At 39.3% G+C, this 27198-nt stretch overlaps 1 protein-coding gene across 2 annotated transcripts in view; it reads left to right on the plus strand.

Annotated features, from left to right (window-relative positions):
- Positions 1-24555, plus strand: part of LOC135472522 (sodium/glucose cotransporter 4-like) — a 43059-nt gene extending 18504 nt beyond the window's left edge. For both annotated transcript variants that reach the window (XM_064752065.1, XM_064752064.1), the window contains exons 5-16: positions 1196-1300; positions 1515-1574; positions 5018-5122; positions 5302-5407; positions 10823-10903; positions 11257-11471; positions 12444-12579; positions 14815-14922; positions 16503-16822; positions 18196-18417; positions 19605-19716; positions 22852-24555. In XM_064752065.1, the coding sequence (XP_064608135.1) occupies positions 1196-1300; positions 1515-1574; positions 5018-5122; positions 5302-5407; positions 10823-10903; positions 11257-11471; positions 12444-12579; positions 14815-14922; positions 16503-16822; positions 18196-18417; positions 19605-19716; positions 22852-23057 (1776 nt within the window). In that variant the 3' untranslated portion in view covers positions 23058-24555. The remainder of the gene's footprint in view (positions 1-1195; positions 1301-1514; positions 1575-5017; positions 5123-5301; positions 5408-10822; positions 10904-11256; positions 11472-12443; positions 12580-14814; positions 14923-16502; positions 16823-18195; positions 18418-19604; positions 19717-22851) is intronic.
- The last annotated feature ends 2643 nt before the right edge of the window (positions 24556-27198 follow it).

Genomic DNA, 27198 nt, shown 5'->3' on the forward strand with positions numbered 1-27198 from the left:
TCTTGTTTTCTTCTGTACGATATCATTTGTACATCGCCACATTCACGCATCTCTTGTTTTCGTCTGTACGATATCATTTGTACATCGCCCCATGTACGCATCTCCTATCAATCTTCATAACATGTTGATTTCTTAGCTAAGGTCTACTCTTTCAGCCAGTCGCCAATATTCAGCTGTCTGTAAAATCAGTCATGCTCGCTACCAAAATTGCCTTTAGTCAGTGATACGTAACAACATAAGCTTTACACATTGATAAGCTGGAACTCTATATCCTTGCACAGGAAATGAAGTTAGAAAAGTTTTTCTAGTTCACAATGTTAAATTGCGTAAGCACGGTTTCGACGGCAAGAACTCATTGCCTTGGGTGACGTTATAATTATCCAAAAAAACGGTGGCATGCTGGATATTGGGAGGTTAAATGTGTTTTGACGAAGGACGACATCAGTTACCTAAACTGACGTGGACTACTGTAAACCCCCGTTTCTCACTTTGTCATATTTGACTTTATTTGGAGGTTATAATATAACCTTCATAAATGAAGATTAATTTTGTTTATGTAGTATATGATGTAAAGCCAGTATTTTTTGAGAGTTTGATGTCAAGAATTTCTGTTATAAAACATTGTAAAACAAATTTATCTGTACGCCCTAAGTCCAGCATGCCATTTGTTTTTGAATAATGATGACGTCACCCGAGGCAAGGTGTTCTTAGTGTTGAAACCAGGCTGACAGAGTTTAACATTATGAATGATAAAAAGTATTGCATTGTAAGTCACTGCATTTCCCTTGCAATAATATAGACGTATCAATGTGAAGAGCTTGTGTTGTTAGTTGTCACTAAGGAAATGCAATTTTCCCCTACAAGCGAAAAAATCTGCTTATTGTGTCCTCGACTTTACAGACAGTTGGATATATGTGAGTGGATGAAAGAAATATTTATTTATTTATTTATTTATTTCATTGGTGTTTTACACCATTCTCAAGACTATTTCACTTATACGCCAGCATTATGACGGGAGGAAATCATTCAGAGCCTTGGGGAAACCCATGACGATCCGCGGGTTGTTGACAGGCCCTGAACAGCCATGCTACGAAAACCGGTGTCAGTGCTTCATTTTCAGCGTTGTACATTTACTTTTAAAATAAAACAATGAAAAAAAAACTTTGATTTGCATTGGTCCTTTAACCTTTTCCAGATCGGAGCGTCGATATTTGCTAGCAATGTAGGAGCACCAATGTTTATTGGTTTGGCCGGTACGGCAGCTGCCTCCGGCTTTGCTGTAGCGATATACGAGTGGCACGTGAGTTATCCTTCATACCCTGAAAATTTCTTTTCTTTTCTCAGGTATTTCTTGCGGAAATGTTTACTATACTATTCAGAAAAGAACAATATCGCAATCAAAAGCGAAATATCCACACACATGAATGTATGTTATTTGCCCAAACTTTTCATAAAATCGTTAGTAATGCTTTAACAACAAGTCACTAGTTATTTTGCATGGTTTTCACTTTCAGGCTATCTATTTGCTGATTGCACTGGGCTGGGTTTTTGTTCCCGTGTACGTGGCATCTGGGGTAAGTCTATCTAAATTCACATGGTTGTGTATTTGTTCCCGTTTACCTAGCGTCTGGGGAAGTCTGTATACCTTCTGATTATACTTGGCTGGGTTTTGTTCCCGCCTACGTGGCATCCTGGGTAAGTCTAACTATATGACAATTTCAGGTTTGTGTATTTGTTCCTGTTTACCTATCCTCTCGGGAACTCTATATACGTTGTATCTGGCCTGTCTATTTGTTGATTGCACTTTGCTTGCTGCTTGTTCCTGTTTGTTTGGTATTTATTTATTTATTTATTTGATTGGTGTTTTACGCCGTAATCGAGAATATTTCACTTATACGACGCCGGCCAGCATGATGGTGAGAGGAAACTGGGCAGAGCCCGGGGGAAACCAACGACCATCCGCAGCTTGGTATCTAAGGTAAATCTAACTACCTGCTAATTGCAATTGATTGGGTCTTTGTTTCCGTCTCCATGGCGTCTCAGTGTGGTTAGTCCCGTTTCCGTGTCATCTGGGTAAGGTTGCCAGGCATCTTGGATAAGTCTATTTACTTGCTAACTGCACTTGCTCTGGGTTTTTGTTATCGTCAGCTTGGCATCTAAGGTAAATCTAACTACCTGCTGATTGCAATTGATTGGGTCTTTGTTTCCGTCTCCATGGCATCTAAGTGTGGTCAGTCCTGTTTATGCGTCACCTGGGGTAAGTCTATTCACCTGCTAACTACACATGGCCGTATGTTTGTTCCTGTCTACGTAGCATCTAGTGTAAGTCTATTTATCTGCTGATAGCACTTGATTGGGTGTTTGTTTACCTGCTGATTTCATTGGATTGAGTACTTGTTCCCGTCTGCGTGGCATCTAGGGTAAGTCTATTTACCTGTTGACTGCACTGGATTGGGTGTTGGTTCCTGTCTGCGTGGCAGTTAGGGTAAGTCTATTTACCTGCTGATTTCACTTGACATCACTTGACACCTGCGTGGCATCAAGGTCAATCCATCTGCCCTTGGCTGGGTGTCTGTTTCCGCCTGCGTGGCATCTAGGCCAGTCCATCTACACTTAGCTGGGTGTTTGTTTCCTTCTGCGTGGCATCTAGGCCAATCCATCTACACTTAGCTGGGTGTTTGTTTCCGTCTGCGTGGCATCTAGGTGAATCCATCTACACTTGACTGTGTGTTTGTTTCCGTTTGCTGGCATCTAGGCCAATCGATCTACACTTTACAGGGTGTTTGTTTCCGTCTGCGTTGCATCTAGGCCAATCCATCTGCCCTTGGCTGGGTATTTGTTCCCGTCTGCGTGGCATCTGGTGTAAGTCTATTTACCTGCTGATTACACTTGACTCAGTGTTTGTTCTTGTCTACGTGGCATGTGGAGTAAGTCTATTTACCTGCTGACTGCACTTGACTCGGTGTTTCTTCTTGTCTACGTGGCATCTGAGCCAATCCATTTATACTTAGCTCCATCTACCTGCTGATTTTATTTAACTGGGTTACACTTGGCTGAGTGTTTGTTCCCGTCCACGTGGCGTCTTGTGTAAGCCTGTTTACCTGCTGATTGCACTTGACTCGGTGTTTGTTCTTGTCTACGTGACATCTGAGCCAGTCCATCTACACTTGGCTCCATCTACCTGCTGATTTCATTTAATTGGGTGATTGTTTCCGTCTGCGTGGCATCTGGGGTAAGCCTATTCACCCAGAATAACAATTGTCTGAGTGTTTGTTCCCACCTACGCGACATCTGCTGATTGCACTTGGTTGGGTGTTTGTTCCCGTCTGCGTGGCATTTGGTGTAAGCCTATTTACCTGCTGATTGCGCTTGACTGAGTGTTTGTTCCCACCTATGTGGCATCTGGTGTAAGCCTATTTACCTATTGATTGCACTTGGTTTGGTGTTTGTTCCCGTCTGCGTGGCATCTGGTGTAAGACTATTTACCTGCTGATTGCACTTGGTTGGGTGTTTTTTCCCGTCCGCGTGGCATCTGATGTAAATGTATTTACCTGCTGATTACACTTCATTCTGTTCCTGTTTGTTCCTGTCTGATCCTGTTGGGACATTGTCCGAATAATCGTGATAAAATAAAACTGTGAATTGTATCTTTTGGGGCATTGTCCGAATAATGGTTTTAAGATGAAATTATGAATGGTATCCTTGGGGACATTGTCCCAGTGATCATGGTAAAATGAATTTGTTAATGGTATCCAGTGATGGTCATGGTGAAATGAAACTGTGAATTGTAACTGCTGGGGCACTGTCCGAATAATCGTGGTAAGATGAAATTTTGAATAGTATCTGTTGGGCCATACGATGTACCAGTGATCATTGTAAAATGAAATTGTGCACTGTAACCATAGAACTCATTATCTGAATGACTGCGGTAAATGAAATTGTGAACTGTAACCATAGAATTCATTATCTGAATGACTGCGGTAAATGAAGTCGTGAATAGCATCCGTTTGGGACATTATTCGAATGATAGTGGTAAAATCCATAATAATTCCATACGATGTAATATAACATGTAGCTGGTGTCCATAATAAGAATTCACAGCCCCAGTGAAACAAAACCATATTCGGTGTTGGGTGAAAAAGATGCATTCTCACTATAACACATCTATTTTATAAATAGCCGTGTTACAAAATGTTCAGTATTTATGCTACCAGATATGCACTTTGGACAAGTGATGACTAAACTCACGACCATGCAAGAGGAAAGGCCCTAGAATTGCTCTTCAAGAGATGTAGCAATTTACTTTGAAAGTCATGACACCCCCATCACTGTCATTATCACACTTATCTAAAAGAAGCAAACTCAGTCAACAAGAGGAAACTTAGTTCATTGGCCAAGAAGATCAGTATCCGTCATTACTATAAGACGTGGCCTGTGTGCAAGCATTAACGGGAAACATATAGTTACACTTATGCCATTATAAATGCTCACCATTCGGTCTTAAAAGCATTGCAACCTCATGCCAAATCTGACGTTAAAGAATGTAATCAGTAGTGGTATGCCTGCCACATGATTTACGCAACAGCAAGTCTCGAAGCGGATGCATTGTCACAGAAACACCATAGCAGCCCTTGCCCGGCGTTAGCGGATTTGTCTGGACGTAAGCGATCGTCCGCGCTTTGGACGTCTACGGGTTGTGCCTCTTCGTTAGTTTCACACTCCTCAGAAACAGACGTCCAGTGGCCGTAGAAACCACTCGCATCATTCCAGACCATCGTGACATACACCCAAAAACTACAAACCATTCGAGAATGAAGAAAAACATATCTACATGTATATCTATGCACAGTTATTTTGTTGAAATAGCATAAATTCTGATCGCCGTCATAAATGTACGTGGCTAGTTATTGCACTGTGAGCTGCCCTAAAGGCGTTAAAATAGCGGTATTCTGTAGAATAGGCCTACATGCAACTGTTGGACAGCCACTGCATTGTCTTGCTTCTGATGCTTTTGCAGTCCTTCACCATGCCCGAGTATTTGAAGAAACGGTTTGGTGGAAAACGGTTACGAATTTATCTCTCCTTTTTGGCCTTGGTTCTGTACGTTCTGACAAAGATATCGGTAAGTTTATTTTACTGCGAATGTTACATTTGGAATTCTTTCTCACACTGTATTAATTATGTTCACTGTAAAATCGTTGTGGAATTAACACGCAAATGCCTGTTTGAACTAAAGGTAATAATTATATAAGTAAATTTCTGGTGAGATTTCTTAATTCTGTTATCTCCTTTGTTTTCCAGTCTGAGATCTACTCGGGAGCGATCTTCCTGCAGCAGATTCTGGGATGGAACATCTATCTGGCCGTGCTGTTAATACTGGCTGTAACAGCAATCTATACAATAGCAGGTACAGTGTACAATAACAGGCACCGTCTACAATAGCAGGTACAGTGTAAAATAGCAGGTACAGTCTACAATAGCAGGTACAATATACAATAGCAGGTACAGTCTACAATATCAGGCATAGTCTACCAAAGCAGTTACAGTCTGCAATAGCAGGTACAGTCTACCAGAACAGGTACAGTCTACCACAGCAGGTACAGTCTACAATAGTAGGTAAAATATACAGAAGTATGCAACAAAATTGTCAATAAGATAGTATATGGTCTGAGTGATGTATACAACAGAATTAGCATTATTATGCTCTGAGTGATGTATATAACGGAATTATCAGTGAGAAAGTATATGTTCTGAGCAATGTATTGAACAAAATTATCAGTAAGATGGTATATGCTCTGGTGGTGCATACAACAGAATTATCATTTGGATAGTATGTGCTCTGAGTGATGTATACAACAGAATTATTACAGTGTAATATACTTTATTCGCGATGTATGTAATAGAATAATCGAGAGTAGAGTATATGTTTAGAACAATTTATACATAGCTGTTTTTCAAAGAGAGATTCTGTGTTAGGATGGATATCATTTTCGTCAGTCGCCAGAGGCTCGTGATTCTGAAAATTAATAGACGAGAGTGATATCCATCGTAACGCAGGAACTCGAGTTGTTTAATCTTTTCTTTCACTACACAAAATTTTCCCTTTTTAAGTCTCTTAAACACATCCAGATCAATAAGAAACGAGTTTTGTTGGCTTTCTCATAGTCATGAATATTTATGAGTTCAGAAGCCTTTTCATCGTTTGAAAACAAGACAAAAACATTACAAAACACACGTAGGCCACACAGAACAAGCCTCTCGATGATGAATAGTTCTAGCTGAGAAGTAAAAAAAAATGAATATAGTTTACACCTATGCCCACTTTTCTTAAAGAGTATGTTTTAGATTTCTTCATTCTCACAGTTGTTTCTTGTGCACTCTCTGACCCAGCTTGTATTGGTACTTGGTAACCGGAGCCAGCAAAGGCAAGATTTTTGCTGAGGGCACATCATAAGTTTTAAGAAACACAATGGCAATAATGGTGAGCAGTCGTAGAAACGATCCAAGGAATAATCAGGTTGCTACAACGTTTACACGAGCAAAGTGGTCATCACTGATAAAACTGGCTTGATACTTGTCGAAAAGATACGCGGTGAAAACAACAACAAACAATGCTTTATTTACCGCAGCTGTGTGTGATTGTAAACTCTGTAAATTTCTTGATAGAAATGTTGCAGAAATGTTACTGGAATGAAGACCGGAAACATCAAATGACCGTGTACTAATGACTAATGACGTCGCCTGTGATTAAGTCTTCTGGTGTACAGAAGAGCCAAGGTTAGGACTATATCATTAGCCAATTAATGAACCGTAAGTTCATTCTGTACTAACACTTATTTAGAGTAACAGTGAGCCTTGATCCCAACTAGAATGATTATTATCATTATCTGACGAATTAAGGCGTGAAAATTAAGAATTATGCACAAATATCACTTAAAAGCAGTTTGTTGATGAACCAGCTCTCAAAACACACCAAAGATCAAGTATGATTGTAATCTGTAAATGATTAACTCAATCCACGCATTGTGACAGGGAAAATGTTTTAGTTCAGCTTCTGCTCCTCATGTTTTCTTCTTGAATAAACAATTACATGTCGCGTAAGTTACATGTACGCATAATGTATCTGTAGCATGTCTTTCATGATGTATGTAGCATTGTTCAGAAGTTTAATTCCTACTGCGGTTTTCGCTTCATTTACTCATACTCTAAGTGTTACTTAGAAGGGCCTACCTGTGTGTGAGATTTTTAGAGTGAAAACTAGTAATTCATCCTTTTAAAACTTATTGAATTGTAAAGTTCATACATTTGATGTGATTTTCAGCTTGTTCCCCTGTGCACATAAATGTATTAGTTAAAATATTTTATTAGAAAAAAGCATAATATTAGTGACATCAACATGACATAAGAAAAGTTTATTCACATTTTAACGTTTGGTAATAAATACACACATCTAAAATGGACCATTGAGGCCTCCGTGGCTCTGTTGGTTAACCCGCTAGCGCAGGCTAATGACCCAGCAAGCCTCTCACCTATGCGGTTGCTCTGAGTTTAAGTCCATCTCATGCTGTTTTCCTCTCCGCCATACGTGGTCCAACAACCAGCGGATGGTCGTGGGTTTCCCCCGGCTCTACTCGGTTTCCTCCCACCGCAATGCTGACCACCCTGATATAAGTGAAATATTCTTGAGTACGGCGTAAAACACAAATCAAATAAATAAACAAATAAATAAATCCCGTGCTAATATATGAGTTACTGAAAAAAAAATTAACAAAAAAACCCCAGCCATTGTAAATTTGAGATCTTTACGCTTTGTTTAACTAGTTTATGTCAAACCCATGTACATCGGACAGGGGTAATAACAGGAATAACCAGACATACTGTAGGTACTTGGGTGTGACATTTTTGTGTAGAAAAAATTAAATTCTAGAGTTACTACTAGTACATTCATCTTGTTCACTACACATACATGTACTCGCAAGAATGTCCATGCAGCACAGAGATATTTCATGTGAAATATTTTAGTGAACAAATACTTTGATATACGTATGTATACATATCTAAATTATAATTAGGATATCATCGTATATGAGTTATTATATGAGTTATATGAGTGAAAAAACAGCACTGATTGTTAATTTATAATTTGCACACGGTGTCTGGTCTGCTTGTTGCCAAACACATGCAGGCTTACATCCCCATGGTAATAACGTGCAAGGCTTACTTTATGTAGTCAGTTGCAACAATTTTATTTAGAATAATTTGAATAAGTAGAGATTTTTTCTTTCCTTTTTACACGATGGAAGTGGTTTGGGGGGGGGGGGAGGGGAGGGGGTACTGAATGATGGTTCAGTTTTTTTCTCATGAAATCTTTTTTTAAATGAATGTAACACCTTTTGTTTTGATATTAGACCGACTGATTTGTTCAGATATTCACTAATAATAATCTGAGTTAACTTTGAGTTGTTTTTATCTGTGTAATGTTTGTAAATTTCCAATGCAAAACAATTTTGCTTGTAATCATGCCATTAAATTTGACAATTCACACAGGCTGATGGAAGTTGCAACCTTTGAGTTACCCCGGTCGATATATCTAAAGAAAAATACAGATTTAATTCATTTACTATGACCACCTATTATCTTCTTGAAGTTTGAATTTTCTTTTTAAGATGCACAATTTGAAATGCAGTAGTGTTTTCAGTCCTCGGAATTAGCGGGAAACAAACAATGTTTAAATTTTATGCGACAACGTTGGATTAATTGACAAATAAGGAATAAAGCGCGTGAAACCATTTACCATAAAAGGAATCGCCGAGATCGTGAGTGGAAAGATCAAGGCCTGTTATTTTGCATAAAAAATATTCCTAGTTTGTAAACGTCATTTTCACTGGTTAATACTTTATGATGTTGACCAATTAACATTGTTTTGTGGAACTGAGGGCATAATCTAGGTCAGAATATTACTCCGCGACTTTGAAAGTTTTGTTTTGATTGGATACTTGAAGCCAGAAACCATAATTTCACAACTTGATTATGACACCAATAGCGTATCGCTCAGGAGTGGAAATCTCGGGCTTGTAGTGTGAGAAAACAGCGTTATCAGCAATGTAGTATACTCTCTGTGTGATGTAGGTGACAGAAGTTTCTCCTGTGCAGGAAAAAAAATAGTTTAGTATAACAATACAGTATATGCTTTGTGATGTATACAAAATAAGTTTTACTAATTCAAAACATCAAACGGTTTCAATGATAAAGCAGTACCTGGTGAATGTTTGTTTCAAATGGAAGATTAATGTTAAAGTAAAAGAAAGCGAAGATATGAAGTACGGCCCATCATATAGACAACTGAAGACTATGCGTAAAAATACCTTTTTTCACAGTTTTTGAATTATGTTGAAAGTCATTCGAATATTTGAATACTATGGTGGGCTTTATGGGCCATATTGGAGGTATCTAGCATCTCTGACGTCACATGACCTTTTTCTCCTGATGTTCATTAGAAGGAAGGTATTATTTGGGAGCATTATTTCAGTGATCCTTCTCTCATAGGTAAAAAGAGTTATTCCAAAATTCAGTGTCGTGATTAGAGTTGGAAAAACTTTCTGTGACGTCACAGTTCCTAAACTCTGGTAGTATGGTCCACAAAGCCCACGACACAGTTCAGATGTTTGAACACCTTTAACGCTCTTCACATAAATGTAAAGAAAGAAATTAAAGTATATTTATGCATAGCTTTAAGTGTTCTATTTAGTGATGCCTACTTCACCTTTACCTTTACGTGATGATAGGAAGTTTGCTAATCCGATATTAAATATTTTTGGGGATTTTTTTGAACTGTAAAAGTTTAGTTGCCCTTGTCGAGATGTGTGTAAGGCCACGGTTACTCAATATCTAACGTCAGATGTATCTTCCACATAATCAGCTATGACGTATGTTACTGGCCGAGACTGTATTTGGCTGTTTCCTTTGTAACATAGCATATTAGAGGAGATAAATGTGGTTTAGGTCGAGACTGTATGTCACTGTCCAATAGTAACATAACATATTGAAGAGATGAATGTGGGTTTTGCGCCTATCTGACGGTAACTTAGCATAATGGAGAGAAGAATGTGTTTTAGGTCGAGACTGTGAGCAATTAGGACAGTAACGTAGCATAATGGAGAGATGAATGTGGTGTAGGCCAAGACTGTGAGCCTGTCTCACAGTAACTTAGCATAATGGAGAGATGAATGTGGTTTAGGTCGGGACTGTATGTCACTGCCCTATAGTAACGTAGCATACTGGGGAGATGGATGTCGTTTGTTCTCAGACTGTATGTTACTGTCCGACAGTAAAATAGCATACCGTGGAGACGAATGCGGTTTAAACTGATAGCGTATGTTACATCCAACATATTCTGAGATACCGACAGTGGTTGTATTGTACTAATTCAATATTATCAGCTGTAGTGAATAGGGAAAGATCACAGCCTAGACAGCCCAACCTGACAGGCGCAATTTTATCCAATCAAACACGTTACTGTCTCATTCACATAGTCACTTGTCGGTATTGTTATTTATTGTTTTAACCAAGTCATATTCTGTCATTTAAGAATTTCTGATCAGTGAAATGAAATTGCACACATACATGTGGAGTTGATGATAGTCAAGTCCTGACAAACAGAGTCCGTGTTTTACTCTCCGACAGAATTGTGCTCCACCCGTTTGTATAGGACACAACATTTCCCCAAAATTTCGTTTCATGTCTTGTTCCCTTGATCTTCGCCCTGGAAAAGCGTGGCAGCATTTGTGAGATTGCTAATACTAATCTTTTCTTATCCGCACAGGGGGATTGGCCGCTGTCATATACACGGACACCTTACAGACCATTATATTACTCATCGGATCCTTCATCTTGATGGTTATAGGTCAGTGACTGGTCTGAATTTAATTGACGATTTCATTTACAGTGTAGTCGCATATTTACTATCGCTATTTATCGAAAGTTTCTTTGTTTATTTGAATGGGAATATTCAAGAATACATCACTATGGTTACTTAGTCACATAGTTACGAATTAGCTGAATATACACGAATTAAAGTTAAATACTAGTTCATCTCAGTTAAGTAAATAAGTCAACTTCCACTAAATTCGCATGGTTATGTTAATATGAACTGTCTTTAACTGGTACTAGTGTTCAGCAAGAGGTATACATAAATCTGTTCAAATGTTGGTAAATATTAGAGCTTAAGATTTATCCCATGGCCTGTTTCGTTATCAGGGTTTATCCGTGTTGACGGCTGGGAAAACATGTTAAGGCTCTTCATGAAATCGGCGGCGAACTACACCCTGGCTGACCCGGTCAAGTACAAATGTGGTTTACCCCGTGAGGACTCTTTCCATGTGTTCCGTGACCCCACCACCGGGGACATACCCTGGCCCGGAGCCGTCTTTGGACTGACAATTGTGGGCACTTGGGTGTGGTGCAATGATCAGGTTAGAGGGCATCACCATCGTTACAATGATGTCCATCTGATCTTTGACTGAGATTCTTGCCTCCTACAGATTTTATGCTTTATCTGATCAAATGCAACAATAATGTTTTTTGTTAAACATATTATTGCACTCGGCGATGGTCGGATAGGCCTCTACATGTTACCACAGCCTGAAATAATGAAACCTTCAATATCTATTTCACAACCCTTGCGAACATATTCCTGTTTGCAAACCGCACATACACTAATTTCCCGGAAACGCTAGCTGTTTACAATGATCACCGCACACACAACAATTTCCCGGAAATGCACGTTGTTTACAGTTGAACAGATAAAGAACTCAGTCTAACATGGTTCTATCAATGCTGCAGAGAAATATCTCAAGCAGGTTTCACAGCTACTTTTTCATCAACAATAAGTACAGTGTTAGCGGATTTGAAATAAAAGATCTAGCGACTAAGACAAAGAAATGATATAACTCGGCTGTAACCAGAGAATCTCCATGTTTATCCAACAGGTGCAGACATAAAAACAGCATTTATAGTTATATTATTACACAGCATTTGGAATTCTATAAACATCATTCACGAGGCACATCAAAGGATTTCACATTACATTACATTAACCCCTGTATTTCACTATGCCACATAACTTTAACCCCTGTATTTCACTATGCCACATTATATTAACCCCAGCATTTCACAATGCAACATTACATTAACCCCAGCATTTCACAATGCAACATTACATTAACCTCTGTATTTCACTATGCGACATTAAATTAACCCCTGTATTTCACTGTGCCACATTACATTGACCCCTGTATTTCACTATGCCACATTATATTAACCCCTTTTTTTCACAATGCAACATTGCATTAACCCCTGTATTTCGCGATGCCACATTATATTAACCCATGTATTTCACTATGCCGCAATAATATTAACCCCTATATTTCATTGATTTCATTCAGGTCATGGTACAGCGATGTTTATCAGGGAAGAATTTATCACACGCCAAGGGAGGGACAGTGCTGGCAGCAGGATTGAAAATCCTTCCGTTTTTTCTCTTCATCATCCCGGGCATGATCAGCAGAATTCTCTTTCCTAGTAAGCATAGCGACATGACATGAGGAAGTAACCGACATGACATGAGGAAATGACAGAAATGGCATGGTGAAATGACTGACATGGCATGGGGAAATGACCGACATGAAATGGGAGAAATGACTGACATGACGAGAGGAAATGACTGACACGACATGAGGAAATGACAAAAATGGCATGGTGAAATGACTGACATGGCATGGGGAAATGACCGACATGACATAGAAGAAATGACTGACATGACGAGAGGAAATGACTGACACGACATGAGGACATGACAAAAATGGCATGGTGAAATGACCGACAGGGCCTGGGGAAATCACTGACGTGACATCGGGAAATGAACAAGATGGCAGGGGAAAATGGCTGACATGCCATGCGGATATAACTGACATGACATGGGGAATTGACCGATATTACACGGGGGAATGACCGATATGACATGAGGAAATGACCAATATGGCATAGGGAATCAGCGACATGACATTTGGAAAAGACCGACATGACATGGGGAAATGAACGAGATGATATGGGGAAGTGATCGACCCGGCATAAGGAAATGACCGATCTGAATAAGGAAATTACGGACGTGGCATCGGGAAATGAATAATACGGCAAGCGAAATCACTGACATTACGTAGGGAAATTACCAACATGGCCAGAGGAAATCACCAACAGAACATCAGGACATGGCCGACATCACATGTGAAAATGACCGATATGACATGGGGAAATGACCGACATGACATGGAAAAATGACTAACATAGCATCGAAAACTGATCGATATGACATCGGGAAATCACCGAAATAACATCTGGAAATGACTTACATGGCATCCGGAAATGATCGACAGGACGTGGGGAAATGACCGACAGGACGTGGGGAAATGGCTAACATGACATGGGGAAATGACCAACACGACATAAGGAAATGACGGACGTGATATCGGGAAAGGGCTGACATCACATGTGAAAATGAGCGACATGATATCGGGTGAGGGCCGAGATGACATGCGAAAATGACCGATATGGCATGGGAAAATGACTGACATGACATGCGAAAATAACCGATATGGCATGGGAAAATGACTGACATGACATGCGAAAATAACCGATATGGCAAAGGGAGACGACAAATATGAAATGGAAATGACCAAGATGGCATCGGGAAAGAGCAATATGTCATAGGGAATCACCGACTTGACACGGGGAAATGACTATCGGGAAATGACCAATTTGCATAGGGAATCACCGACCTGACACGTGGAATTACATGAAGAAATAACCAATATGGCAGGGGAAATGGCTAACATAACATGGGGAAATGACCGACACGACATGGAGAAATGACGGACGTGACATCAGGAAATGGCCGACATGACATTGGTTAATGACCGACATAACTTGGGGAAATGACTGACATGACATGGAGAAATGGCCGACATGACATTGGTAAATTATCAAGATAACATGGAAAAACGGCTGACATCACATGGGGAAACGACTGACATGACATCGTAAAAGACCAATATGGCATTAGGAATTATCGAATTGACACGGGGAGTGACTCACATGACATGGGCAAATGACCGATATGCCGTGCCAAATATCCGATGTAAGGAAATGACCGACATGACATCAGGAAGTGACTAATTTGACATGAGAAACGACCGATATGACATGGAAAATTACCGGCATAACATGGGGACATAGATGATGGCTGAAGTGGCTGATATGGTATGGGAAATGGTGGATATAGTAAGGAGAAATGACGGACATTGTATGGGGAAATGACCGATATGACATGGGAAAACTGACTGATGAGCCATGGGAAATCTGACCGACACGGCCTGGAGTAAATGACCGACACACCATTTAGAAATTGATAGACATGTCATGGAGAAACTGAGAGATAAGATATGGGGAAACTGGGTAACATGGCATGGGGAAATGGCCGACATGACATGGGAAAACTGACCAACATGACATGGGGAATTTGGCCGACATGACATGGGGAAAATGACCAACATGACGTGGGGAAACTGACCAACACGACATGGGAGAACTGGCCGACATGACATCTGGAAAACTGGCCGACCTGACATGGGGAAACTGACACGAGAAAAAAAGAGTGTAATATTTGGCCCAGTATACGTTTGTTATTGGTGTTGGCCGCACAGTTAATCGCTCTATAAAGTGTGTGGTGCCCCGTAATTATCTGAGATTTTTGTTCCGCAGACGAAGTGGCCTGTGCGAAACCGGATGAGTGCCGGAAGTTCTGTGACAATCCCGCTGGATGCACAAACATAGCTTACCCGTTGTTGGTTCTTCGAATTATGCCATCAGGTGAGATACCGCCATTCATACAACATGTCTGATCAATGATCCTGTTAAAGGATAACATTTCCACAACATACAATATATCCGTTATACCGTTTATAACCAAAGAGTTTAATTCATATCCACCCACCCAAAGAAAATAAGTTTATATTGCTAAATCCACCGACGAAAATTCGTGAAATTTTTTTGAAACATCGACTTTTGGACTGACACCCGAAACTGTTTGGAAATTTATCTGGTTCCATGATGTGAGACACATTTGTAGGACAAGTTTTAAGTTTGACATTGAAATTGATGAGTGGACTTTGTAGAGTGTGGGAGTGGCTACATGGACAAGGGAACGATTTCGCTGAGTGAGTTATCTGGAGAGTGGCGAACTACGTATGACTGAGATCACGTGCTGTTACGTGATTGTATCGTTATGACTCTTATGTTATTTTTATTGTTATTGCACTCATTACTTTGTGATATAAAGTTGTAGTGACGTTGTTTTCTTTCGCACCTGTCATATTTACTTGTTGTGTTATGTTGTTCTTTCAGTGTCTTTGAGAGACATGTTATTGTTTTTGTCATGTCGTAATGACACTTATATTAGTGTTCCCCGTCTGTATTTCTCTTGTCGCGATGACACTTGTGTTATTGTTCCCGTGCTTTTTTGTCTCTTCTCGTGTTGACACTTGTGTTATTGTCCCTTGCCTGCTTTTCTCTTGTCTTGATGAAACTTATGTTTTTGTCGCCTGACTGTTTTCTTTTGTCGTAATGACATTTATGTTATTGTTTCTCCGCCTGTTTTTCCTTGCCGCGATGTCACTTATGCTGTTGTTGCTTCGCCTGCTTGTATTATTGTTCTCTTGCCTGTTTCTTTTTGCCCAAAAGACACTTTAACCATAACTAGCGTTTCAGTAATGTTTTTTGTTCTTGATGCCACGTATTCTACTGTTTTCTTACCTATATTTTTGTCTTGATAAGGCATACATGTACCTTGTTTTCCTATCTTACTTTCTTGTCCAATTTATAGATATGTTGTCCCCACCTGTATTTTGTCTTGGTGACAGATATGTTTCCATCTCACCTGTATTTGTATAGTCCTGTATCTGTATTGTCTTAATGAGACATATATTGTTCCCTATCTGTATTTTCTTTCCTTGATGACTTATGTTGTTTACCTACCTGTAATTTCTTGTCCTAGTGACAGATATGTTGTTTCCCTATCTGCATTGTCTTGACGACTTTTTCTTTTCATACGGACACATATGTTATTTTTTCTCATCTGTATTTCCTTGTCTTTGTTTCATCTATATTCTTGTTTTCTCATCCGTATATGTACTTGTCTTGATGACACTTATGTTTAAATCCCCTCAGTCTATATTTTTTCATAACTACTCTTACGTCATCTGCTTTCTCATTTGTATTTTTTTTAATAGGGAATAAGATGAAGATGTTGCAGGAAATATTTGGAAAGCGATGGGTTTTGTTTAAGTTCTAGCGAGGTCACGACATCTGTTTTACAGTTGGTATTAGCTAGACCTTCACATTAAAGCGCTTAACTGAACTTCTCCCTTTCATACATGTAACTTGTTTTCTAGGGCTGCGAGGTGTAATGTTAGCCGCCTTATTAGCCGCCCTTATGAGCTCCCTCACATCCATATTCAACAGTGCTAGTACTATGCTTACGATGGACTTGTGGCGTAGGTTCCGACCAAAGGCTAAGGAAAGGGAGCTCATGATAGTCGGAAGATTGTGTGTCCTTGTTTTGGTGGGACTTAGTATCTTGTGGATACCCATTTTACAAGCATCTCAGGGGGGACAACTGTGGGCGTACCTGCAAGCTATTTCCTCTTATGTGGCTCCACCCTGGACCATCGTTTTCCTTACAGCTGTGTTCTGGAAGAGGACAACAGAGGCAGTAAGTCAATATTATTTATTTATTTATTTGATAGAACTCAAGATTATGTTAGTGAAAGTACACGGTCAGTTTCTGGGCGTAGGAGATCTAATGTAAAGCCGTCACCTCCCCATGCCGTGTTCCTGATAATACTTCAGTCGTAAACCCGCAAACTCGAAACCGAGCAAGACCTGTGTTCCTGATAACACTTCGCAATCGAGCCAGGTCATACCTCTGGTAACGCTTCTCACGTAAACTTCGACCTAGCCAGGTCGTGTTCCTGAAAAAATACTACGCAATCGAGCCAGGTCGTACTCCTGATAACGCTTCTGACGTAAACTGCAACCAAGCCAGGCCGAGTCCCTGATAACACTTTGCAATCGAGCAAGATCCTATTCCTGATAACACTTTTCCATGCTGGCTTCCTCTCCGGTCGTACGTGGGAAGGTCTGTCAGCAACCTGCGGATGGCCGTGGGTTTCCCCCGGGCTCTGCCCGGTTTCCACCCACCATAACGCTGGCCGCCCTCGTATAAGTGAAATATTCTTGAGTACGGCGTAAAACACCAATCAAATAAATAAATAAATAACACTTCTCAATCGAGTAAGGTCGTGTTCCTGATAACACTTGAGACGTAAAGACGCATCCGAGCCAGATCAGTCCCTTATGACTAATGACGGTAACAGAGCCATATTGTTTTTCTGAGAACGGCACTGGCGTTTTGCCGGAAATGAGACAGGACCGTGTTTCTGCTAACGTAATATATCTAAGGGTCTTACATACATCTTAAAAAGACTGTGAATAGAGCTCTATCCCGTAAGTAAATATGAAGGGAGTGACCAAAATCTTACATTGTCTGTCTTATATTAACTAGCCAGCATTGTACAGGATTTGAATACCGATTTATTTGTTTCGCCTAGAACATTCCCTGTGTCTTTCGGTCATCTCTTTCTCTTTGTGTGAATCCATCCTAATTTTTTTACTTCATATTATTTCTTAGCTCCTAGGTGGTTTGTGTTGAACGTCGTTTTGGAAATTGGGACTGCGATTATTGATCCGGAACTTCCTTTATGGACGATTACTGATTTACAAATGAAGATTTAGGTCTCAGAGTTGTTCAGCGTCTTGGTCAGTGTCTTGGTCATTCTCTCTTTAGTGATATCTACAAGTTGATCCTTATACTGTTTTGTCGCCCTAGGTTTGTCATAACACCTATGCTCAACCCGTCCTTTGACTATACAGTTGAATTGGAACCCCTCAAAGACGATCAGATTGCGACAAGTTGGCGGTGACTAGATCTTATCTAAGTCAAATTGTGTACACAGCCAATTGCTCTGCCAGGGTCATTCGCAAACCTACAATCCTAGCAAAGTGAATTTATCTCTTCGTTGACAGGGTGCGTTCTGGGGTCTGATGGGTGGATTAGCTATAGGTGTAGCCCGTATGGCCATCGATTTTGCCTATCCCGCTCCACTTTGCGGTTCCGGGGATGCAGACACTCGTCCGGACATCCTCGCTAAGATACAGTTCCTCCATTTTGCAATCATCATTTCCTTCCTGACTTTGGTTATCATCGTGGTGGTCAGCTTGCTCACAGAACCTCAGAGTCCGGAAAAGGTTAGTTTCCGAAACACATTACCTCTCTTTCGTTTGTAGGTAGTATTACTTACTGTAGGGGGGTATAAAATAAATACTGATTGTGACAGGGCTGTAATCTAATCCTGGTTTGACAGTCAGGCGTTTTGCTATTCACATGATCATAGTGCTTGCCACTAGTTTCCCCTCTAAAATACAGGATCAAGAACAGTTTAGTGTACGGAAGACACATCACACTAGGCATGTATAACCGTTTCCAAAGGGGTGTATATCTTTATACATCTCACCGTTACATTTTCATCTTCTAAGAGATGAAATGCTTTAATTTTGTAAATGTCAACCAAAATACAAGCACTGGCCTATATACCTTTCCTTCTGTTCCTGCGGCAATATGTATATCTTACGTAGCTTTATGTAATGTATAAAGTTTGTTTGATATACTATTATATAACGCGCACTCATAATGCGCGCCCCGAATCCTCTGACCATGTCGTTCGTTGAGATATTTCCTCTCGCAGTCTCGCAGGAATCGATTCACTACCGGGTGCTAAAGTCATGTTCACACGGTGGAAATAGTCGTACCCACATGCAGAACTAAAAAAAGCAAACCTATCAACTGTCAAACGATTTGACCACACAAGTTACAGTGTAAAGTGACCAGAAGCCCTTTTCTTAATGTCTTTATAACTCGGGTTATTTAAAGGAAAATCAAGCAAATGTGTACAGAAAATATCAAACGACCACTAGACATGACATAAAGTGCTTGGACAGAAGTAGACACATCCTGTACCGGAAGCAAACTCACTTTCAGTACAAACAAGACACATCCTGTACCAGAAGCAAACTCACTGTCAGTATAAAATTCTGTGCCAGAAGAATTCGCTATCCGTACAGGAGCACACTCACTATTGGTACAGACAAAATTTGACATTCCCTGCACTCCCGGTACAGACAAAAACAGACACACACACTCAGTCCCGGTAGAGACAAAACTAGACACTTTATGTTTTAGATGCACACTCACTCGAAATAGGTTTTCTGTTATTTTCTAGAAAATTCATTTAAACTCTGCTTTGGTAGATTTTGTGTGAAACGTTTTTGACTTCAGCGTCATGTTACAAACATCCCACTTTTCTAGATACTTATTTGGCTTGTCAAGTTATTGCCCGTTATACTGTAATATTACTAAAAAGTACGTCTTCATTTAGCTAAGACGGGTGACATGGTGGACGAGAAATGATAAAATTGACTATGAAGAAGAGTCGGATGAGAGTGAGATAGAAGAAGATGACCCAGAAGAACAGGCATCGTCAATTAAAAGTAAGTTGTATGCTGTGACTTACAGTGCCGCATGCTCGAAGTACACAATAGGTACGCTTAATAGTTCTTAACGTATAGTCTTAATGGAAGATATGCATTGTATTTATTGATGGTCTACTGCCTCTTTTTTGCCAGTTCTTCTTTGAACCATCGCGAAATATACGTCAGCACCTCCCTCGCAACTCTGTATACAATCTTTATCGTCTCCTTTACAGAACTAACTTTCATTGTCGTTATTTAAGAAAAATGTAAAACAATGCAAAGCTAATGCCTTAACAATCCCAGTTAATGCTCTGTGGTATTGATATTGTTATTAGTATTGTCAGTGGTGTTTCCAAGCTTCTTCTTCCCGTTTTAGTTTTTGTATATTTTTCTGTAAAGTTATTATCGTTGTCTTTTATTCCCGCTCCAAATCAATAATTATTTGTCACCACTCTGTTCTCTAATAAACAAATTAATATTATATACGGAGGGATAAAACAAGCCTCTTGTGGTCGTACTCCCGCTGTTGCGGGTAATCAAACTTATACAATTTGTACTGTGAAAGAAGAAATAAAAAAAAATAGGAGGCATATGTCTGTGCACATGTTTAGAAGGGAGGCAGCATAGCAAACTTATTGTACATTTTGTGATAAAAGTTCCAAATTTCGTTTAATAATGGACCATTCACAGATCCTTTTGTTTGCGGACTAAGCGGCAAAATGGCAGCCGCTTACCCAAAATTCCCAACTGAGAAGTTCTTCATAGGAGCAGTGGCAGAATGGGTACTAAAACTACCATGTTGACAAAGCAGGAGGGTGTTAAGTTAAATCGAAGCATTAAAGCTGACATTCTTTTGCCACTCATAAACCTAAGTGGATTTCAACTAGATGATCACAAGACCCATTTCCAAACCAATATATGTATAAGTATGAGTATGCAATTATGTGAATAGTTAAAAAAGGCTGGTAGCGTGTAAGAGAGAAAAAGGCTCTAGTTTTTAGTGATGCATGGAACAGAGTCACTATTCCAGGCATGACATCCACTTAACATTTCAAAACCCGTGCACCGTGTTTTTGAAGTTAAAGCGAGTAAATGAGTGATCTTTACACACTTGTTGTTTAGTTAATAACTTGTGACATTTTACGCAGCATCTAACAAATGCCACAAGACGACATATTTGCGTATGCTAGTACTTTGGTATATTCATTTCTTTATTGTTAACCCTGAACGCCACAGGAATCGACACAGCAGAGTCAAATGTTACGTTACAGTTTTGGAAAAACGCCCCTTGTATATTCTCGAACTAAACTTTAATCGGAACCTTCCTTAGAGATTTGGAAGTATTATCGACACTCTCCCTAAGTCTACACATGCTTATTAGTACTAATGTCGTTATTTCGCTTCCGCTTTCCAAAGATTTATGCAATACACCATTTTGAAACTTATACATATTCGGCTTAATGCATGTTGTTAACTGAGGCTTGATCTAGGTTTGATGCTAAGCAACCTATGCCAAATTTACCTAACTATATCTTCAGCAATGTTAGTATTGTTCAGCGTGCGACTTGTAGGATGCGTCTGAGCATGCTATCAACAAACCTATATTTTCTCAGTTCTGACTTTCAGCTTTATTGCAGTTTATTTGGTTACATATATAGATGCCATCCTGTATCCAACTAGATGTCAAACTCTGAAAGTGTCTATGCAGATGCTGATCAGAAGCTGGAAATACCCACTGGCTCGACTCTGATTGAAAAAAAAAACCCATAATACTGACCTGCAATACCGATTCTTGATTGAGTTTCACTGGGAGGGTTTATGCACTACTTGCACAATGGCCAGATTTTTTAGAAATGCCAGGAGGAGCAAACTTCAAGGATACATGTACTTGGCAAAAAAGTGGTACTCAGCGTAAAGCTTTAGTAAGTCTATCATCAGACAATTATCCAAGTCATCTCGCACGGCTTATGAATTATCCTCTTAAACTTACTTCCGTCTCTCTACAACCTTACGGATCGCAGACAGTTCGAATTATAACAGACTTTGGAAAGTCGCCTTAGGTGTAATAGGACATCAACGTTTCCCTAGCAGTGTTTCATCCGCTCAAACGTTTGTCTGCCTATGTTGTCTCACGATTTCAACCGCCACAAGTTATTTCTACGAAATCTGGTGTGTTTTAATTTGTTCCATCAAACACTTTCACTTTAGGTTTCTTAAGTTTTACAATGAGTATGATTCTCTTGTACATACATATGGACATCTGGTACTCTGCTTCATACGAACGCACTGACTGCAATAAAATGAGATGTACCAGTTTCCTGGACCAGTTTCTGTTACCGATCATGAAATTGCAGTGTATGTACATAGAGCCTTCTTGTTTAACAAGACGCAGTATAAGAAACGTGAACAAACACGTCAAAGTCAATCCAACTCATTCTGCATCTTTTGTGCCCAAAGTACCCTGAGATTTCAGCATTTTATTATTCACAATTTGTTTTGAAACGACTCACAAATGTAACCTTTGTCTCGTCATTTCGCTGGCTGGGTGACGTTGTTTAGTAATATTGATCATCAATTTCATTGGACCAAAGAATCTCATTCCTGAAATGTGTATAGTTTGCAATGAAAGGAAAACATTAGATAACATCCTTTTATTCCTTAAATTAAATTATAAGGATTGACTTTAATATTTATTTTTAGGTTTATTGGGGTATAAGTGAAAAATCCGCCGTGCAAACTTTTCCGTGAACCGCTACGTGGATTCATAGTTTAAACAGCTATGTTTTAACATACTAGATTTTCAACTAACACGCTCGTAGAGACTGGGAACATAAACCAATGATGCTGTGCCGTCATCATTAGCTACTGTTGAAAATCTACACACTTGTAAATAGTTACATAGTTGTAGGGTTTTATTTTGTAAAATATCTGTCATGGACGTCAGTGGTGGAATCTAATATGACCAAGTATCCCGATTTTTGTATATAGATTTGTGTTCTATTCCACTTTTCTACACGAATTCCTTCTCTGATCTGATCGATAAGTCTCGCAGCCAGACATCCGATCCAAAGGGTTCTACTCCCATAGAACAGTGCACACCACGGCGTTCATGATGACAAATTTCTGAATATATTTATTTATTTATACTTTCAGAGAAAAAGTCCGTAGGTAAAATGATGTACAACTGGCTGTGTGGGATTACAGACGAAGCGAAGCCCAAACTAACCAAGGCACAAAAAGCTATGATCAGAGAAAAAATGACGGATATTAAAGAAGATCCTTTTTGGAGCAAAATGTTAAACATATCGGCTGTCATTGTGTCCGCCCTTACGGCTTTCCTTTTAGGGTTCTTTGGCTAGCCGTTTGGCTTCCGGCTTTTACGTTACGTTTCCTCAGCTGGTTATCCGCCCTAGGCTTTCTTCGGCTACAGATTTGCCTTAACGGATTTGTTTTACGCTTGTTTGGCTTGTTGTTTGCTTTTGTGGGTTTCCTTTAGGTATCCTTTGCATTAATAGTTGAATTTTAATAGTTTTGTTGAAGTTAATGAAATCCTTCAGTATAGATGTTCTGCATAAATATTTCTCTTTGTAGAACATGTGACGCAATGAAGATGCTTCACATAAACAAAACAAAATTGTACCGGTATAGATATTTTAGGGGTTATACGTGGTCATTTCTCAAAACTTGTAAACCAACGACTGTGTAATTTGTGATAAAGTTCCTTTGTGATTGTTTTATTTTTCATAATAGAGTTACTTTGATACTCTTTAGGTTTATAAAAACAGAACTATCACATGACTATTTCTGTCTCGGATAATTTATATTAAGAATGCTGTTAAGTCTGTTTTTGCTCGTTAGATTGTAGTAAAGTGTTTTTGGAATCAAAAGTCAGTAGGTGAACTTAAACCGTTACAGAAAAGCACCTCTTCTAAAATGGGATCAATAAGACTTGTTTTGTTGAAACAGTCATCCATTCGTAGGCATATAGAATAATACGTTTTGTTACTCGAGTCATTTGTCAGCTAGTTGTTGTGAATATGGTGGCTGGTATACATGTACGTATATTTAGTGTTTTAATGCTCACAACTATTGTGCATTGAACTGACGAACTTCGGTTTTAGTTCAATGGATCCTACTTGGCGGAATACGTGAGTCAGGAGGTGGATCATGTTATATAGAAGTTATGGCGCGTAACAAGCGTCATTTTTTGTCGTCTTTTCAGCAACATGATAATTTTTGTCATTCCTGCGAGATAACTAACTTTCACACCGTTGTCCAAAGTTGTAAATGATGTATAAGAATTCGCTCACTCTTGACTCAAGATAAGCTAACGATAAATGTGGATAGTTTCACTCAGGAAAAAACCCAACTGTGTTTTGCGATGACCAACTGCTACAACTTAACGTACTGCACAGAAAAAGTAGCTTTTAGTGAACTTGTTCGTGACTTTTGTCGCCTCTGTTTATATACCTGCCTGGCTATATTTAGTTACCCCAAGATGTACTTCTTTTTACCATATAAGTATTTATTCGTTACCATATTCGGGTTCTTTTATTGAGTTATGCGATACTTATGTCAGATTCAGATTTAATATCTCCATACACAGTGTTCTGTATAAATTTGTACGAATGCCAGTCGCTGGGCTTTCATAGCGCCTAAATGCATATATTTGAGCTTAAAAGACTTTGAACAGGTAGACATGTCTCATGACCTAAATATTCCCTCGTGATATTCTTTTGGATGCTCTACATTGATATCTACATGGGAAATGTCTTTTCCCCAACCAGCTTGCTTCTATGCTCAAATCGACTTTGTGTGAAAATCAGATAAATATATTCTTTTCTACATGTTTGTTTAGCTGAGTTTTTTTTGTTCTGTTTTATATCATCATTGCGTGATTTGAGTAAATTGAAATATGCTGTGTCCATGACTGTGGAATATACAACTAATTTGACAGAACAGTATCTCGTTAAGTAACTGGCGAAGTCAATCTAATGGTTTCACATTTACTGTAGCCCAACATCACGAGAGAGAAACATGGAGTTAATCTGATCACACAACAGCTAATAAGCCATAGTCATTCATCCATTCATAGTGGGAGAATAATCGTATGGTTTACATCGCGCGTTACAACAAGTCCCAGCTGAATTTTAATGCCTCCAATTCATGTAAATTAATGTAAATTAACAGATCACTTGTTGTATGTATGTACAGGCCTACCCCCAGAAGAGTATTACGATAACATTAATGGTATAACAAGAACACAATGTACATTTAAGTGCAGATATAAGTTAATAGGGGCTATGCTTTTAAGCCATAAACATATATTCAGTCTAGGACTATTAGCCCTATATACTAGTATACTATAATTTCTTACAGGCGCATTTCTTATAATGGATTCGGATTTTTATTAACTGCATGGTGACGTTTCAGTATCGATATAACACTGTTACTAAACCAATTAGATTTTTGGTTGATGCTTAACGTCATACTCGAGAATATTCCACGTATACGGATGTGGATGAATTTACAAAGCAGTTGTAAATGTACATATATATTGTCATATTATACAGTTAAAATATGCGTCTATCAGAACAGCAATAATGTTAGTACAATATTTACCTCATCACGCATGTACAATTGCAGGAGGTCATGTAAATTAACAGATCACTTGTTGTATGTATGTACAGGCCTACCCCCAGAAGAGTATTACGATAACATTAATGGTATAACAAGAACACAATGTACATTTAAGTGCAGATTTAAGTTAATAGGGGCTATGCTTTTAAGCCATAAACATATATTCAGTCTAGGACTATTAGCCCTATATACTAGTACACTATGATTTCTTACAGGCGCATTTCTTATAATGGATAACAAGTCCGGATTTTTATTAACTGCATGGTGACGTTTCAGTATCGACATAACATTGTTACTAAACCAATTAGATTTTTGGTTGATGCTTAACGTCATACTCGAGAATATTTCAATTAAACGATGACTGAGAATAAGGTTGAACCCTCTTCTCGTGTGCCTTTTAAAGTGAGCGCCTTTTAACCACGTCGCCAGAGCCCGCTCCTATCCTAGGTTTGATAACTGTGTTATATATTTAGGAAGACTCGTCTACTAAAATATCTGCGAGGCTTATATGACTCGATAGGCTGTGCATATGGCCGGCTTAAATTTCCTGTTTATCATCATTTTTTCATAAAATTTCGGCTAGGGAGGGCAGATTTTTTTTAATACCGGTACTGATGTTATATTAGTAGGCCCTATATCACCTAAACCTTTGTGTGTATGCCACAAGGCCAATGTAGGCTCGCTGTACACAAAGAATGAGAAGTGTTTTGCACTTATAGATATTGGCCATTCACTCTCTCATATATAGAACAACGTTTCATTTGGCGATATATATAAAGTAGAATGAAATTTTTACTGATTTGTGTTACTTACATTTCCACTTCCGGTATAACTAAAATAATTTCGATTATATTTTTCTCAGATATTTGGTGTCAAAACCAAGATTACATTCAATAAAATTTTAATATTCAAAGAACAGTTCAAAGAAATTTATCCTATAAGCATGCCAGCATCCTATAAGTAGGCCCTATACTGCCCGGGCGAGCAGTACGAAGGACACAATGATCAAATAAGTCATGCAGACTAGTTTATAGCGGGCATTAAATTCCTTACGTGAATGCTGTATGGAAAAGTGAACAAAACTCATAATGAAATCAATGTATAAACGAAGTTAATCCCGTTGCAAGAATGAATGACAGACTGGTCGTGTAATCTGCCCCCCACCCTACCCCCCCCCCACCCCCCCTCGGTCAACCTCCCAACCCCACCCAGCCCCAGACCGAGTTGAACAAAGATGGGGAGTCTTCTCTCGACAAAGAATGACAAGATCCCTCAAAATGAGTGCGAGTGAGTGCTTGGGGTTTAACGTCGTACTCAGTAATTTTTCAGTCATATGACGACGAAGGAATCCTTAGGGTGCATGTACGTGTAATGTGCCTCCTTGTAGCAGGACGGATTTCCACCGCTCTTTTATCTAGTGCTGCTTCACTGAGACGACTTACCAAAGGCAAGTAAGCCGCCCGCACGAGCCATTATACTGACACGGGTCAACCAATCGTTGCAATATCCCCTTCATGCTGAACGCCTAGCGAGGAAGTTACAACTTCCTCTTTTAAAGTCTTAGGTGTGACTCGATCAAGGATTGATCCTGGATCTACCGGTCCCGAAGCGGACCCCTCAAAATGAGATGTGATAAATCTTGAATAACATTGTCCAGTTCATGTCCAAATGAGGATGTTGGGTAATGCATAAATTTGAGAACACCAACTGGTTTCTCAAAAAAAGTTGTGAATATTTTACGGGAATCGATGCATGCTTTGGTTTACGGGAATCATAACGGAAGTCGGATCCCCGTCAAAATATGCTGGTTAATTACGGCAAATGCACAAAAAATATAAATAGTGCTTTAAGCTGGGTTAT

Source organism: Liolophura sinensis, chromosome 8, assembly GCF_032854445.1.
Source record: "Liolophura sinensis isolate JHLJ2023 chromosome 8, CUHK_Ljap_v2, whole genome shotgun sequence".
NCBI lineage: Eukaryota > Metazoa > Mollusca > Polyplacophora > Chitonida > Chitonidae > Liolophura > Liolophura sinensis.